Here is a 17260-nt window from a genome sequence, read left to right as displayed (position 1 = left end):
AACACACACACCTTTATCATAGGGAGGTGACACGCCAACTGTCAACACACACCTTTATCATGGGGAGGCGACACACCAACTGTCAACACACACACCTTTATCATAGGGAGGCGACACACCAACTGTCAACACACACACCTTTATCATGGGGAGGCGACACGCCAACTGTCAACACACACACCTTTATCATAGGGAGGCGACACACCAACTGTCAACACACACACCTTATCATAGGGAGGCGACACACCAACTGTCAACACACACACCTTTATCATAGGGAGGCGACACGCCAACTGTCAACACACACACCTTTATCATAGGGAGGCGACACACCAACTGTCAACACACACACCACTGTCGAAATGCACACACACACACCCTTTATCATGGGGTGGTTACACGCCAACTGTCAACACACACACACCTTTTATTGTGAGATGGCGACACGCCAACTGTTCAAACACCGACAGACCCCGAGTCAAGCAGTGACAGACCCCGAGTCAAGCAGCGACGACACACAACCCACCTTGCCCTGATGATAGACGCTGAGGGCCTTCAAGTGACCGGCACACAGCAGCAGGTCCAGAGGACTGTCAGCCTGGGACAGCGCCGCCAGATGGGTGATGGGGCTCTCCGCCCTCGCAAACTCCTCCGCCGTTATCTGCACACCACTCACATCATGCCGTTATCTGTACAGCACAGACATCATGCCGTTATCAGTTCAGCAAAAAACTCCAAAACTTTCTACCTATCAGATTATGTCACCTACACTTTAAATCATACATGTGTGGAAATACTCTGTAACCATTATAAAATACAGTCTTCCACACTGTAGTCACTATAACATACATAGTCTATTGTGACTAAAAAGTAATATAACACAACAAAACACAACACAACACAACCATTACATCAACAACACTGATGCAATTTTCTAATTGAACCTGAACAGATGACTACAAGAAAGCATCCAAAAATGCCAAATGTACCGCCATATTGTAGAAGATGTAGATGGCACCAGTGGCAGTGCCCAGCGCCACCTGCTTGCTGCTGCCCCCTGGTGGCAATGAGCCCCCAGCCATGTCCAGCTGTGAGGGGGGTACAAACACTCCCTCCGCCATCTGCCCACACAAACAGTCCCTCCACCATCTGCCCACACAAACACTCCCTCCGCCATCTGCCCACACAAACACTCCCTCCACCACCTGCCCACACAAACACTCCCTGCACCACCTGCCCACACAAACAGTCCCTGCACCACTCCCTGCACCACCTGCCCACACAAACACTCCCTCCACCACCTGCCCACACAAACACTCCCTCCACCACCTGCCAACACAAACAGTCCCTCCACCACCTGCCCACACAAACACTCCCTCCGCCATCTGCCCACACAAACACTCCCTCCACCATCTGTCAACACTCCCTGCACCACCTGCCCACACAAACACTCCCTCCACCACCTGCCCACACAAACACTCCCTGCACCACTCCCTGCACCACCTGCCCACACAAACACTCCCTCCACCACCTGCCCACACAAACACTCCCTCCACCACCTGTCAACACAAACACTCCCTCCGCCATCTTCCACCACAAACACAATCATTCAGGGTTCCAACAAGTCTGAGCAAACAAAATTCCACACTTTGCGCATGACATTCCCAACACACAGAACAACAGCATACAACAGAGACTGTGTTACACCAATGTTGAAAAACACAGGAAAGTCATACACAAACACACAATTATGCACAAACACACACACTGCAGAATTAATCACACATCCATCAAAACAGGCCGATATCAGTATGTGTGCTGACTACCAGGTCATTCAGCTTGGCCTAACATTTAGTACGCATGAATGCTCTGAAGACGACAACAAATTCATAAAAACTCCGTATTTTTTGTCAAAACACTGTTGCATGAAAGAAAAAAAAATCTTAATATTAGTAAAATCTAATCTAATTTTGACCACTTCCACTGCCTTTGTTTGGTTTTTCGTTTTTGTGTGTGAGCAAAGTCTTCTGTATAGCAGGACTGTTGAAAGGCATGATGAAAATTCCAAGCCTTTTCCTGACCCTGCAGGGAAAAACAATGATGGTTTCCCAGGCCTGGAAGTGGTTTTCCTGTCCATAATATTTTTAAAAAAAATAATTCAATGAAAAAATTTTTTTTTAATATAATAATAATAATGATAATAACAATAAAAATCATAATAATATTTTGATCTTGTTCTTGTATCGCACTATAATAGAAGCAGAAGCAAGCTCTAACTCTAAGAGCTTTCAAACCCAATACTTTAAATAAGTGAATAAACATAATACAGTAAAATAGAGAGATTGAAAAAAAAAACCTGCAAAAGTAACAAAACACATTCATTAATTTTTTATAACGCAAAGTTGGCTAGACCAAAACATATATACCCTAAATGCAACAACTCTTACACTCCATCACATATCTACAAAACCTAAGTAAATCACTGAGTTAAAGTTAATCACAGTTAAAATGTCTGTACTTACACCAAAGGATGGTCATATCTTTTTTTTCGAATCTAAATCTACAAATCAGCAATTGTTGAACCATTTGGACCACAGCCTTCCACCCTCCCCCTCCCCCATTCAGCAATCACTGAACCATTCCAACCACAGCCTTGCCCCCTCCCCCACCCCCCACACCCATTCAGCAATCATTGAACCATTCCGACCACAGCCTTCCCTCCTCCCCCCACCTCTCACACCCATTCAGCAATCATTGAACCATTTGGACCACAGCCTTCCCTCCTCCCCCCACCTCTCACACCCATTCAGCAATCATTGAACCATTCCCACCACAGCCTTCCCTCCTCCCCCCACCTCTCACACCCATTCAGCAATCATTGAACCATTCCCACCACAGCCTCCCCCCCTCCCCCCACCTCTCACACCCATTCAGCAATCATTGAACCATTCCCACCACAGCCTTCCCCCCTCCCCCCACCTCTCACACCCATTCAGCAATCATTGAACCATTCCGACCACAGCCTTCCCTCCTCCCCCCACCTCTCACACCCATTCAGCAATCATTGAACCATTCCCACCACAGCCTCCCCTCACCTCTCACACCCATTCAGCAATCATTGAACCATTCCCACCACAGCCTCCCCCCACCTCTCACACCCATTCAGCAATCATTGAACCATTCCAACCACAGCCTTCCCTCCTCCCCCCACCTCTCACACCCATTCAGCAATCATTGAACCATTCCGACCACAGCCTTCCCTCCTCCCCCCTCCCCCCACCTCTCACACCCATTCAGCAATCATTGAACCATTCCAACCACAGCCTTCCCCCCTCCCCCCACCTCTCACACCCATTCAGCAATCATTGAACCATTCCAACCACAGCCTTCCCTCCTCCCCCCACGTCTCACACCCATTCAGCAAACATTGAACCATTCCAACCACAGCCTTCCCCCCTCCCCCCACCTCTCACACCCATTCAGCAATCACTGAACCATTCCAACCACAGCCTTGCCCCCTCCCCCACCCCCCACACCCATTCAGCAATCATTGAACCATTCCAACCACAGCCTTCCCCCCTCCCCCTACCTCTCACACCCATTCAGCAATCATTGAACCATTCCCACCACAGCCTTCCCTCCTCCCCCCTCCCCCCACACCCATTCTCTAGAATCACTCATCATTTGCACTCATAGTGCCCTGAACCGAGACAGGAGGAACAGAAAGTTCCTGTTGTTTCAAGACTTTTCCAGACACTGCAGGGCACAACACACTGCTCCCTCTCCTCTTCCTTCATTGCTAAAGGGACACCATTCATCATACCATCACAAATTATCTCCCTTGACTAGCAAAAAAATATTTGCTGAACAGGGTTCTTGCCTGTCTTTTCTTTCTTTTTTTTTTCTTTACTTTTTTAAATATTTCATTCACAATAAAATAACCAAGTCTTTATATTCAGTGACAAATATGTTTGCTTATGACTTGTTTTCAAGGGTTGTCAACTTCAAGGCAGGCTATCACAAATTCACCATTCACTGGATCTGAAAAGATTGAAAATGGTTCTCAGAATCGAAGAAGTGTTTCAGCCCCACTAATTGTCCTTATCTTTGTTCTCTTTGTACGTTGATTCAATATCACAAGGAATGAGAAGGAATCAATTACACATGAAAAAACAAACACTTTATTATGATTAACACATTACTTTTTTTCCCTTGAAAGGGGATTTGTTTTTGTTCTTTCGTGAATCAGAGTTAACAAAGTCACACACATTTAGTGAGACCTCACTGGCATACACGTCTCTCTATCTCTTTCTGTATCCGGTATGTGGTAGTACGTGTGCCAGCATGTGTGCTTATATGTAATATAAGAAATGTTGCTTTTACATAATAAAAACTGAAGAACTAACTGCAAGGAAAATAAAATAAAGCTAGAGCAAAGATTACAATCTGGACATTTCAAGCACTGTCTTTACTCTTGATGGAATCCCCCTCCCACCCCCACCCAAGGCCTTTGGGGGCATGGATGTTTTCAGAAAACAACATAATCAAGAACACAACACAGTTTATCATAACATTTTCATCACTTCAGGAAAAAAAAACACAACCCATTTTATCACATGGTTGGCATCAACTTAGGTCAAATAAAGGGAAACAATCCATCCTCTGCATGATTATGACCCCTCCACCCCCTTCCCCGATCCTCCCAACGTACAGCAGTGACGACGGCGGGGGTGGGGAGTGAGGTGACGACATTTCCATGCAGGATGATATGTAGGTGCTGTGTGTCGTCTGCCGCCAGCAGGTACTGCAGGTTGAGACCTTGGCTGTTCGCCATCTCCACGCTCAGCACACACCTCGCCCTCACAAAGGTGCGACGTGACACCTGTATAAACATGTTTCACTTTACACCTCACCCTCACAAAGGTGTGCTGTGACACCTGTATAAACATGTTTCACTTTACACCTCACCCTCACAAAGGTGTGCTGTGACACCTGTATAAACATGTTTCACTTTACACCTCGCCCTCACAAAGGTGTGCTGTGTGACACCTGTATAAACATGTTTCACTTTACACCTCACCCTCACAAAGGTGTGCTGTGACACCTGTATAAACATGTTTCACTTTACACCTCGCCCTCACAAAGGTGCGACGTGACACCTGTATAAACATGTTTCACTTTACACCTCGCCCTCACAAAGGTGTGCTGTGACACCTGTATAAACATGTTTCACTTTACACCTCGCCCTCACAAAGGTGTGCTGTGACACCTGTATAAACATGTTTCACTTTACACCTCGCCCTCACAAAGGTGCGACGTGACACCTGTATAAACATGTTTCACTTTACACCTCGCCCTCACAAAGGTGTGCTGTGACACCTGTATAAACATGTTTCACTTTACACCTCACCCTCACAAAGGTGTGCTGTGACACCTGTATAAACATGTTTCACTTTACACCTCACCCTCACAAAGGTGTGCTGTGACACCTGTATAAACATGTTTCACTTTACACCTCACCCTCACAAAGGTGTGCTGTGACACCTGTATAAACATGTTTCACTTTACATCTCATCCACAAAGGTGTGCTGTGACACCTGTATAAACATGTTTCACTTTACACCTCACCCTCACCAAGGTGTGCTGTGACACCTGTATAAACATGTTTCACTTTACACCTCACCCTCACAAAGGTGTACTGTGACACATGAAAAACATGTTTCACTTTACATCTCACCCTCACCAAGGTGTGCTGTGACACCTGTATAAACATGTTTCACTTTACACCTCACCCTCACAAAGGTGTACTGTGACACCTGTATAAACATGTTTCACTTTACACCTCACCCTCACCAAGGTGTGCTGTGACACCTGTATAAACATGTTTCACTTTACACCTCACCCTCACCAAGGTGTGCTGTGACACATGAAAAACATGTTTCACTTTACATCTCACCCTCACAAAGGTGCTTCATAACACCTGTATAAACATGTTTCACATCATGATAATAATTTGCTATATAGTGGAAGTAAAATACAATACAGAGTGCCTAGAAAAAGACAAATAATATTCTGGGGGGAAATGCAGGTAAATGAAGCAGCAAAGCAGAGAAACAAAGAGAGTGAAAGTATGATAGCACTAACTTGGCAAAGACTAAATTTTATTTAAGAGATATAAAGTATGAAAACTTCCAGACTCACAAGCACCAAGCTGTATAACAAGGTACACTTGGTGGTAAGGGCTGTGGTTTAGGGATGAATTCACTTTGGATAAATGAATTGTAACATTAAAAGGAATAACTTTGGATCTATTTTGTTGTGGATCTTTATATTGTCAGCGACGTCACTTTTGTAGCCATGGTCCCGAGTGGTATATAATAGGGAACGGTACAAAAGAATTAAGACTGACTGACTGAAATAAATGATAGACAAGAATCCCCGCACACAGGCCAGGAACATACAGAGCCGGTCACAAAGGGGTTTTCTATTGTTTTATTTACAACAGTTATAAGAAGATGAAAATAGAGAAACAAAAATGAAAAGAAGAGGAAAACAAGGATGAGGAGAAAGGAGGAGAGGAAAACAAGGATGAGGAGGAAGGAGAAGAGGAAAACAAGGATGAGGAGGAGAGGAAAACAAGGATGAGGAGGAAGGAGAAGAGGAAAACAAGGATGAGGAGGAGAGGAAAACAAGGATGAGGAGAAGAGGAAAACAAGGATGAGGAGAAAGGAAAAGAGGAAAACAAGGATGAGGAGAAAGGAAAAGAGGAAAACAAGGATGAGGAGAAAGGAGAAGAGGAAAACAAGGATGAGGAGAAAGAAGGAGAGGAAAACATGGATGAGGAGAAAGAAGGAGAGGAAAACAAGGATGAGGAGGAAGAAGGAGAGGAAAACAAGGATGAGGAGGAAGAAGGAGAGGAAAACAAGGATGAGGAGAAAGGAAAAGAGGAAAACAAGGATGAGGAGGAGAGGAAAACATGTATGAGGAGGAGAGGAAAACATGGATGAGGAGGAAGGAGAAGAGGAAAACAAGGATGAGGAGAAAGGAGAAGAGGAAAACAAGGATGAGGAGGAAGAAGGAGAGGAAAACAAGGATGAGGAGAAAGGAAAAGAGGAAAACAAGGATGAGGAGGAAGGAGAAGAGGAAAACAAGGATGAGGAAAAAGAAGGAGAGGAAAACATGGATGAGGAGAAAGAAGGAGAGGAAAACAAGGATGAGGAGGAAGGAGAGGAAAACAAGGATGAGGAGAAAGGAAAAGAGGAAAACAAGGATGAGGAGGAGAGGAAAACAAGGATGAGGAGGAGAGGAAAACATGGATGAGGAGGAAGGAGAAGAGGAAAACAAGGATGAGGAGAAAGGAGAAGAGGAAAACAAGGATGAGGAGGAAGAAGGAGAGGAAAACAAGGATGAGGAGAAAGGAGAGGAAAACAAGGATGAGGAGAAAGGAGGAGAGGAAAACAAGGATGAGGAGGAGAGGAAAACAAGGATGAGGAGAAAGGAAAACAGTGCAGGTGATACGTAGCAAGATCTTGGCCTCTGGGACAATGCACACACACACACACTGCCTGTAACACAGCAAGAGAGAGAGAGAGAGCAGGCTCTGGCTGTAAGCAGGCTCAACCAAGTGGAAAAATAACCAGTCATCACCTGCTGTGGCTATTTATGCAAGTTAATTCAAGTTGCACTGATGCAAGCGTGGCCCATGAAGAGAATCGGCTCAAATCTCCCTAAATTTGATCATCATTGTGTTTCTTACAAGATGTTCAGTGATAGATTTCTAAATGATTCCTGAACCGATTTATGTCGGATAGGTCGCAAAGGAAAGAGCTCAACGGCTAATTTCTAATGAGTATAAAATGAAGTGTTGATTATTTATGATGAATTTATAATCTTAATTTAAGTCAACTGAAAAGGGTCAGTTTTAGCGAGCTCATCGCAGAAAATTACAAACTGCGTTAAATCAGTTTAACACAGGTTAACAGAAATGGAATAGATTTAAAGATGGACGATTCTGCCAGTATATAATACTTGCAGTTTACTGATCCGATAAAAGAGATATTAATTAAATACGCTGCATCATAAGCACAGATTAGAGTTCACCCAATGGCATACAGCGACACTGGTTAGAGTGGTTGTGTGGCGAGGACAAAATGACGTAAGCTTAGTGTCAGCTGAAATCTTTAAGACAGATAACGATTTAACTGAAATCAAATATGCTTCTAACTGATTAAAGTATGTGTGTAAGCACACCAAATACAATATTGCAGTGAGCGATACAGAGACTTGATTTAATAGATGTTTAGAGAATAAGTTTAGAATGGGTTTTGCATCAAACCAGGAATGGCATCACACATTCTGCGCGAGCCGTTGAAGACCGGCAAGTTAGTTGTGAAAAAGACGTCTGCTATAGCTCAGCTTTCAGCTTGCGCTGTGAGTTGAATCACAGTTAGTAGCCAGTCGTATTGAGCACTTGGCTACAAAAGAAAATACAATATTCAAGCACAGGATTTCCAAAAGTTGAAGGTACGGTTTATAAGTGAAAGGGCCAGTGGTGTCCTCACATGAACAATCATGCCTGTGCTCTGTTGTTACAAAGAATATATTACATGGCTAATGTCCATGTTCTTGCTGTCACCTTCTCAAATTTACTTCTAAACTAGTTCTAACATTTACTCTTGCTAGCAAAATGTCCATGTTCAAAATTCACACACACACACACACACACACACACACACACACACACTGCAGACATGTATTTGTCCACCGAGTGAAAATGGTTCTACATGAACTGCACATTACAGAAGTGTGACACACAGAAGCCGTGCACGCATGCATGTAAATTGCAAACACGTATTTCTCCACTGAGTGAAGCAAGCACTACATGAAGTGCCCACAGCACAAGTGTGACACACAGCTCCAGCAGTTCTCACCTTGACAAAGTCGTTCAGGTTGATGGTCCACAGATGACGGCATGCCTGGCAGGCATTAATAAGACCCTGCTCTGAACTGGTCACTATCTCTATATACCCACCTGAAAAAAAACCACAAAAACTCTTGCCATCATATCAATAACAAAGTATGTGCCTTTTCCCACAGGTGAAAGAAACTGTGTATTTTTCAAACTTAGATATGGAGGAACTTTCTTTAGTTGCTCAGCTACATGTCTCTTAGTTTTATAGAATGACAAGTGATTAAATGAACTAATGAAGGTCCTGTTGGGTTCATGCTGAGTGTCCTTCCAAGCCCTATTTAGGTGTGAAAGTTAATGCACTGTTTATCAATATAAAACACAAAACTTCATTTATGTCTCGTTTCTTCTCGTCAATGTAACCTCCTGTTCAACATTCTGTAACTGACACAAAATTCTGTTGTTTTGTTTTCTTTTTGTTTTGTTCTGATGTGTGTATTTGTGTGTGTGTGTGTGTGTGTGTGTGTGTGTGTGTATGTGTGCGTGCTACTCTGTGTGTGTCTGCGTGCATGTGTGTGTGTGGCTGTGTGCGTCAATGTGTGTGTGTGTCAATGTGTGTGTGCCTGTGGGGTTTTTTTGTTTGTTTTTTTTTGGTTAGTTTTTTTGTTAGTTTTTTTTTTTTTTTTGCTGCCCCATCAACTGCACCGTTTCAGTGGCATTACTCCCACACCACTCATTCAGATTCCCCCATACACGACCACACCCGGGTTCATCCGTCACAGTTCCAGCGTCGGCAGTTCACAGTGAACCATCGATATCAGGTCTCCAGGAGGCCACACGTGTGTGCCTGTGTTTGTGTGTGCTGTGAGGATGTATGCCTGATCAGATGTGGTGCTCAGATGCAATGAGCACAAACCAGATTATTCTCAAATCCTTTATCATCAAATTATCAGACCAGTTCCAACAAGTCATAACAGGAATTCTCCAACCTTTGTTCTCATTTTTTGACTCACTTGTGTAAACAAAGTGAGTCTATGTTTTAACCCGGTGTTCGGTTGTCTGTGCGTGTGTGTGTGTGTCTGTGTGTCCGTGGTAAACTTTAACATTGACATTTTCTCTGCAAATACTTTGTCAGTTGACACCAAATTAGGCATAAAAATAGGAAAAATTCAGTTCTTTCCAGTCATCTTGTTTAAAACAATATTGTACCTCTGGGATGGGCACAAAAAAACCCAAAAAAAATGAAGCCTAATTATATGCAAACTGCATTTACTGTTATATTTATATTTTTGGTATTCTCTAAACTTGGCACTTTGATCTGATATTCTGACCCAACAACAAGAGCAGTCATTATTATCATTTTTTGTTCAAACAGGAACTTCTTTTGCTAAGCATGGAAGTTTTATTTATTTTGCAAACGTTTTGGTGCAGATAGTAAAAAAGGGAAATTACTCTGTAATTAATGCTAGGGGACTTAATTCGCTTTAAACTGATCTTTCTCATCTTAAACATTACATTTTGAAATTATACACAATACATAAAAAGCTTGGATTTTTTTTTTTTTCCAGTGTATCACAAGTGAGTCTTGAAGCCCTTGCCTCTCTTGTTTGTTGTTGTTTTTAAAACAGCACCAGAACTTACGTCCATCTTCCTGCACCAGCAAGCCTGTGATAGCATGTGAGGTCAAATGCTGTCTGGACAGGATCTGCTGGCCACACACCACAGTCAGCGTTCCGTGAGCATCAGCAGTCAGAATGTCCACCTGACCCACATGTGTGACGTTGTGAGTGGTCATGCACTGTATGGGCCCGCCCTTTGTGTCAATGCTGGTCTGCAGCAGTCCAAACGTCAACATCCTCTCTTTAGTCATCCTCACATGTTCAGCGTTTCAGAAACAAACAAACCTTTAGAAGCATCGGTTCAGTTGCTAACAATCTCTGGAATTCACTGCCACCTGATTTTAAAACAGAACTACAGATCTGCCGACACTTTCAAAAATATCCAGCACACATACAAAAGTTTTAGATATATATACTATTTTCACTTTTTCCTGACACTTAGGCTTGAGCCAGTCCCTTTACTACTACTACTGCTGACAGATGCAGTAGCCAAGTGGTTAAAGCATTGAACTTTCAACCTGAGGGTCCCAGGTTTGAATCTCGGTAATGGCGCCTGGTGGGTAAAGGGTGGAAATTTTTCCGATCTCCCGGCCCAACATGTGTGCAGACCTGCTTGACACAGTTTTCACATGTCTATAATAATAATAATAATGGATACTTATATAGCACACTATCCAGAAATCTGCTCTAGGTGCTTTACAAAAACGCTTTTGATAACATAAAACATTATATCTATGTTACATACACACACCAAAATGTGACCACACACACACACACACACACACACACACACACACACACACACGCACGCACGCACGCACACACACACACACACACACACACACTGCATACATACATTTTAACATACATGTGTATCTAACAGCTACCCTAACACATACACACACATAGGCAGGCACATACTTATCAAGAAACACTCAACACATTAATAACTAACAGTAACAAATTATCCAACAAAACGTATCTTTTAAGTTTTATAGATCATTGTTTTAATTCATGAATCTAAGTCTACTGAGAAAATTCCAATGAAATTGACGTATTTTTCTTTCTTTTCTTTTCAAATCAAGTAGGCTGACAATATTTCAGCTTTCAAATTCAAATGTTGAACAAACAGCAAAATACTGCACTACATATCAATAAGGTCAATCAGAAAAAGGCCATACTACAGAACACACCAGTATGAAATACCATTTCTCTTCAGTCTTCCCCTCCTCTGTGTGTAGTGTTTACATATCTAACCTTTGTCAAATTAGTCTTCCCTCTTGTGTGTGTAGTGTTTAATATCTAACCTTTGTCAAATTATTGTCTTCTCTTCTCTGTGTGTAGTGTTTACATAATATCTAACCTTTGTCAAATTATTGTCTTCCCTCTTCTGTGTGTAGTGTTTACATAATATCTAACCTTTGTCAAATTATTGCCTCATCTCAATAACAGTCTCACTCAGAGTATCCTTTTTGCTTTTTTTTTTTTTTTTCATTAAAAAAATGTATTCAATATTTCAACACAGATGTCAGTGTACCTTTGGTTTAGAAGAAGACTGCAGACCTTCCACATCAAACACTCTGATGATGCCATCCACCCCTCCCAGTATCAGGCTTGAGCCTGAAGGACTGAAAGCAATGGGAAAATATTCAAACATCATCTTGTTTGGTTGTTCAGAGTAGAAAATGTCTATATGTGCATATACTTATGTATAAATTTCTATCTCTCCCTGTACTGCAATGATGATAATTATGTGTCATTGTCAATCATGATTCAATCATATAGATTGAAATATCAATAGCATGTATAATATCACTAGTATATTAGGTTCCAAGTGTTCAATACATGTAATAATACTGTAATATTGGAAATCTATCATTTTTATTTAGAACAATTATAAATTTATCAAAATATCAGAACCATCTAAAATTCAAATTAGGTTTTATTTTAATCTTTTTGCCTCCCTCTCCCTCTTATTGATTGCCACTGACTAAAATAATTAAATCATTTTTTCCCTATATTTCATTTGGTCATCTATCTACATTTAAAAAAAAAAATTTAAACTATTTCGATTTATCAATTTATTAATTGCTTATCTATAAAGATTTATCTACTTTTGTGTCTTATTTTACTTCATTAGTTTGATCCCCCCCCCCCCTTCCGCCCAAAGAAAGCCAGCGACACAAAAGGAGGTGAGACACAGTTTATCCTGGCAGAAAGTGATGTTAAGAAGGACCAGGGAGTATTGATAATGGACTATCCTCCAGGGAACAAATTGCACAGTCTACAGCGAAAGCAAACAGAATTCTTGGCATTATACGAAGATCCTTTGACCACCTGACACATCAGACCTTAGTACAATTATACAAGGCCCTTGTCCGATCACAATTGGAATATGGTCACTGTTTCTGGCAGCCACAGCAGAAAACATTGTGCAGCAAAGCAGAGGATGTGCAACACCGAGCAACAAAGCTGCTGTCATCCCTGAGGGATAAACCATACTAGGAGAGACTGAAAACTCTGAGACTGCCAAGCCTAGAACACAGACGCCACCGAGGAGATATGACTGATGTGCGTAAGTACCTCCAGGGTTGCTACGGAGTCAAAGGGTCAAAATTCGAGCTTGCCTGCGGAAGAGATCTAAGAGGGCACAGCCTCAAGCTCCAGAAAAACCGACACAGGCTCAACATTAGAGGAATTTTTTTTTCAAACTGGGTTGTTTCCCTCTGGAACAGTTTGCCCAACAGCGTTGTAACTGCACCTTCCATCAACTTTTAAAAATTGACTGATTGCCACTGGAAAGATTTGCCCACTTTGTACTCACCAAACTGTTATTAGGTGGTTTTTAACTTCAACTATTGCCCCATACATGCTTTAAAGTATATAGTTAATATCCACTGAACGACAAACAGGCCTTTTAACGGGGCCTCAAATGTCGTACGTCGTCAAGGCCTAAATGTGTTGGGTTTCTCTGCTGGCCAGGCAACTGCTTAGCAAATGTGGTGTTCCTGTGATTTGTGACTTTGTCCAAACACAGTGACGCCTCCTTGAGTAACTGAACCGAACTCTGTGTGTGTGTGTGTGTGTGTGTGTGTGTGTGTGTGTGTGTGTCTGCAAAATCCGACTATACCCTCCACAACCATATCCTAGAAACTGTTTCTACCTCAAAATACCTAGGCGTTACCATCACAAGTGATCTCAGCTGGGACCTGCACATCAACACCATTTGTGCAAAAGCCAATAAGACCCTCGGCCTCCTCAGAAGAAACCTGAAGATCCCAGCAGTGCGCCTCAAAGAAACAGCATATAAGACTTTCGTCAGACCAATCTTGGAGTACGCGTGCACCGTATGGGACCCGCATACCCAAGACAACATCAAGAAGATTGAAGCTGTCCAGAGACGAGCAGCACGGTTTGTGGTCAACCGGTACCACAACACATCTAGTGTCACCGCAATGATCGACAGACTGCAATGGCCGACTCTGCAGCACAGACAGAGGGTAGCTAGGCTTGCCATGCTACGGAAAATAATGGACGAAGAGGCGATCGTCGACAAAAGCTTCATCGTGCCAGCCCCACTCAGACAAAGAAGGAAACATTCCCACCAGCTCAACCAGATCCGGTGTAAAACCCAATACAGGAAAAAAAAATATTCCTTCTTCCCCTGAACGATACGTGACTGGTACAACCTGCCTGAAACAGCTATAGCAGCAGACACCTTGGACACCTTTAAGTCTAGGGTGCCCCCCAATCAGTAGTTAATTAGATAACAGGTCCCCTACCCCCGCCCCTCCTCCTCCCCACCCCCTCTCTTACCCTAATATTTCTGGGGGGGGTTAATTTATTTTTGGGGCCCTGCTTTCTTAGATCAGCAAGGGACCGGCTAGCTCGGAAGGGCGAAAAGTGAAGAGATAGTAGCCTGCCGGAGAACCCAATTAGAGTAGGACTAGGTTTTCATCCTCACTAATAGGTCTGTCACTTTCTGTAGCTTGTTTTTCTTTCATCGCAACCCAACAAAAACGGCGTAAAAATCAAATTGATGATTGTGGCCGTCAACGCAGTGAAAGTGAAAGTGTGTGTGTGTGTGCGTGTGTTGAAACGGTACGTAGGTAGGACCACTTAAATTTTGAAATTCAACATATCTAAAAACTAATTACACCATTGGAAAGAACATAAAAAACTAAGTTCACATGCAAATTTTCATTGCATTATACCCAGTAGTTTTTAAGAAAACGGCGTCTAAAAATGTGCAAAAATGACACGTTTTGACAGATTTAACAAATTGCTATTTTTAGACTGTCATAAAATTTTAAGATGAAGACTTACCACATTGTTCTTTGCTGTACTTGGTTCCACCAATACCTAGTTTATGCTGAATTTTTTCTGGCCTACTCAAGAACATGCTTAGAGAGAGACAGTGCCTTCAAAATAGCAAAATATTCAGTTTTGTCAAGTGTCGAATGGCCTGATTTCACAGTGATAACATGCTGACTTATAATGCTGATATCTCAGAAAGTTTTCAAGCTACAAAAACATTTCAGATATGTGCATGTTCAAAAAAGCATGTAGAATACAGTTTTTTGGAAGACTTTATGCTATCAGAAATGCAAATAACAATGAAAACAGTCACAAAGTATATGGTTTTTAGTAACAAATGAGCAAGTTTTTTACAATCATGATGATACTATGCTGTAAGATATCACCAGAGTAACTGTAAATGTGCATATTTGACATAACAGAAGTCCAGTCATTTCAGCATCCTTGATTTGCAGTTCCCTTTCTTTTTCACTCAGTTTTGCTTTAAGAAATGACACCTCCTCCGTCGTTGTTCTTAGTTCCTGTGTGATAATGTCCTCATTTTTTTCTTTGCTGCATGCTGGCTCTGGGTCTGAAGTAGGAGGTAGCTGTTTGACAGTTTTTTGCTTCTTCCTGCTGTCTCTGATGACCTCTGCACTTTCAAAAGGAAGTTCTAAAAAATCTTGAAGTGCACTCTCTCCCCCTGGTTTACTTCTGTTTTTACGCAGGCGAGCCTCATCTGCTCTGAGCCTCCCCAGTTTTAATTTGAGCTGTTGGGTTGGTGGCAAATCTCTGACCAGGTGTCATTTATGCAATGTTGCATCCTTTATCCTCAATATCCTAGCTAAGTGACATACTTCAGACACAAGACCAATAGGACAACTGAGTAAAGCCTCACAGTCCTCTACAGTTCCTTTCAAAAGATCTGCACGTGTAATTCCAAACTTCTGACAGGAGGGGCCAGGGAAGATGCATGAATCTTTCCTTTCTTGTAAAAAACATTCAGCACCACTGATCGTTTCACACTTGCTGAATTCCTTAACTATTGACACCACACGTGGAAAGGTACACTCTGGGAACAATTTGTGTAGAAAATGTTCCATTTCCCCCCAGGTTTTGTTTTCTTGATGCTTTAACACATTTAACTGCATCAAGAGTTTGTTGCTGAATGGAACCTTGGGTGCTGATGGTGGTCTTCTTCGTCCACTGTGTGCAACAGTCGCCCTTAAGGCTTTATACTGATCATCATCTGAAATACACAGGCATGAAATTTGAGACAGCTCTAATGCTTTAAAATACTTTTTTTTTTTCATTTCATAGATGCTTTTGCATATATATCATTTATATGTGTGTGTGCATGAGTGTGTGATGAATGTGCACTGATACATGATCTACTAATTTCATTACTACTCCACTGTAATGGTTTCACTTAAATTGATGTAAGTTTTATGTAACAACATATCTTAAACTTATTTCATGTTTACTAATCATATAAGTTATTTATTCTTTAAATCATTTACACACACACACACACACACACAAACTAATCCATACTCAGGCAACCTCATGTATGCATGCTACATCAGTTCAACAGACACTAACTCTGTGCATACACTCTTAGTATATAAGATACATACTAATGCGCGCACGCACGCACGCACGCACGCACGCACACACACACACACACACACACACACACACACAGACGCGTGAAATTGTCTTGGCGTTTGATGACCAGAACAGAAGTGGAAAGATACACCTGTTCCCATGCTGTCCGACGTCGGTCACAATATTAAACCATCAATCCGCTCTCACTAACTCAAAACCCTTGTACAACAAAAAAAATTACTGAATAATCTGACACTTCATCTTCTAGATACAGCTGTCGATCGCGGTAAATTTTTGAATAAAAGATCATAATTGTGCTAAAAAAATAACGTGACTGACGAAGCGTTACTGTTCCCAGTTACATATCAACACTGCTGAAGCAAAGTTGTTAGGATTCATCCAAACCCACAAAAATATAAAAAATATGATTTACATTTATTTTCAAAATAAACATATTGAAAAAAAATTTGCTTACAAACCTGTAAGTTGGCGTGTTTTCCATTCTTCAAACGATGATGACGAGCAGACGGCTTCGATCGCCGCCATGGTCGAGCAGCGTTGCGGGATCCGAAATCGGTCACTCGTTTTTCTTCCAAAGCGCGTTCGAGACTCTCTCTTTATAGAAAAAGCCATGAATTGCACTTGAAAGTGCATAGTTTAAACTTTCTTTTCTTGTAATTTGCTCGTGATTTGAAACACTGGTTCGTATGTTATAGGGTCGCAAACATCAGTCTCACACTTTCGCTGCGACTTTCAGATCTACTTTCTGTGAAAACCCCAACAAATTTCTAGCAAATCTAAACTTGAGAATCCTGGCTTGCCAGTGACA

The 17260-nt window shown here is 42.0% G+C and overlaps 1 protein-coding gene across 2 annotated transcripts in view; it reads right to left on the bottom strand.

Annotated features, from left to right (window-relative positions):
- LOC143296377 (uncharacterized) overlaps positions 1-17260 on the bottom strand; it is a 30824-nt gene that overhangs the window by 3522 nt on the left and 10042 nt on the right. For both annotated transcript variants that reach the window (XM_076608254.1, XM_076608255.1), the window contains exons 3-8: positions 12065-12155; positions 10550-10739; positions 8931-9031; positions 4712-4882; positions 990-1121; positions 527-661 (exon numbers count right to left, since the gene is read on the bottom strand). In XM_076608254.1, coding sequence (XP_076464369.1) covers positions 527-661; positions 990-1121; positions 4712-4882; positions 8931-9031; positions 10550-10739; positions 12065-12155 — 820 coding nt within the window. The remainder of the gene's footprint in view (positions 1-526; positions 662-989; positions 1122-4711; positions 4883-8930; positions 9032-10549; positions 10740-12064; positions 12156-17260) is intronic.

The sequence above is a fragment of the Babylonia areolata genome, chromosome 21, assembly GCF_041734735.1.
Source record: "Babylonia areolata isolate BAREFJ2019XMU chromosome 21, ASM4173473v1, whole genome shotgun sequence".
Classification (NCBI taxonomy): Eukaryota; Metazoa; Mollusca; class Gastropoda; order Neogastropoda; family Buccinidae; genus Babylonia; species Babylonia areolata.
Note: the sequence above shows the minus strand (reverse complement) of the source record. Positions and strands in the feature narration are given on the sequence as shown.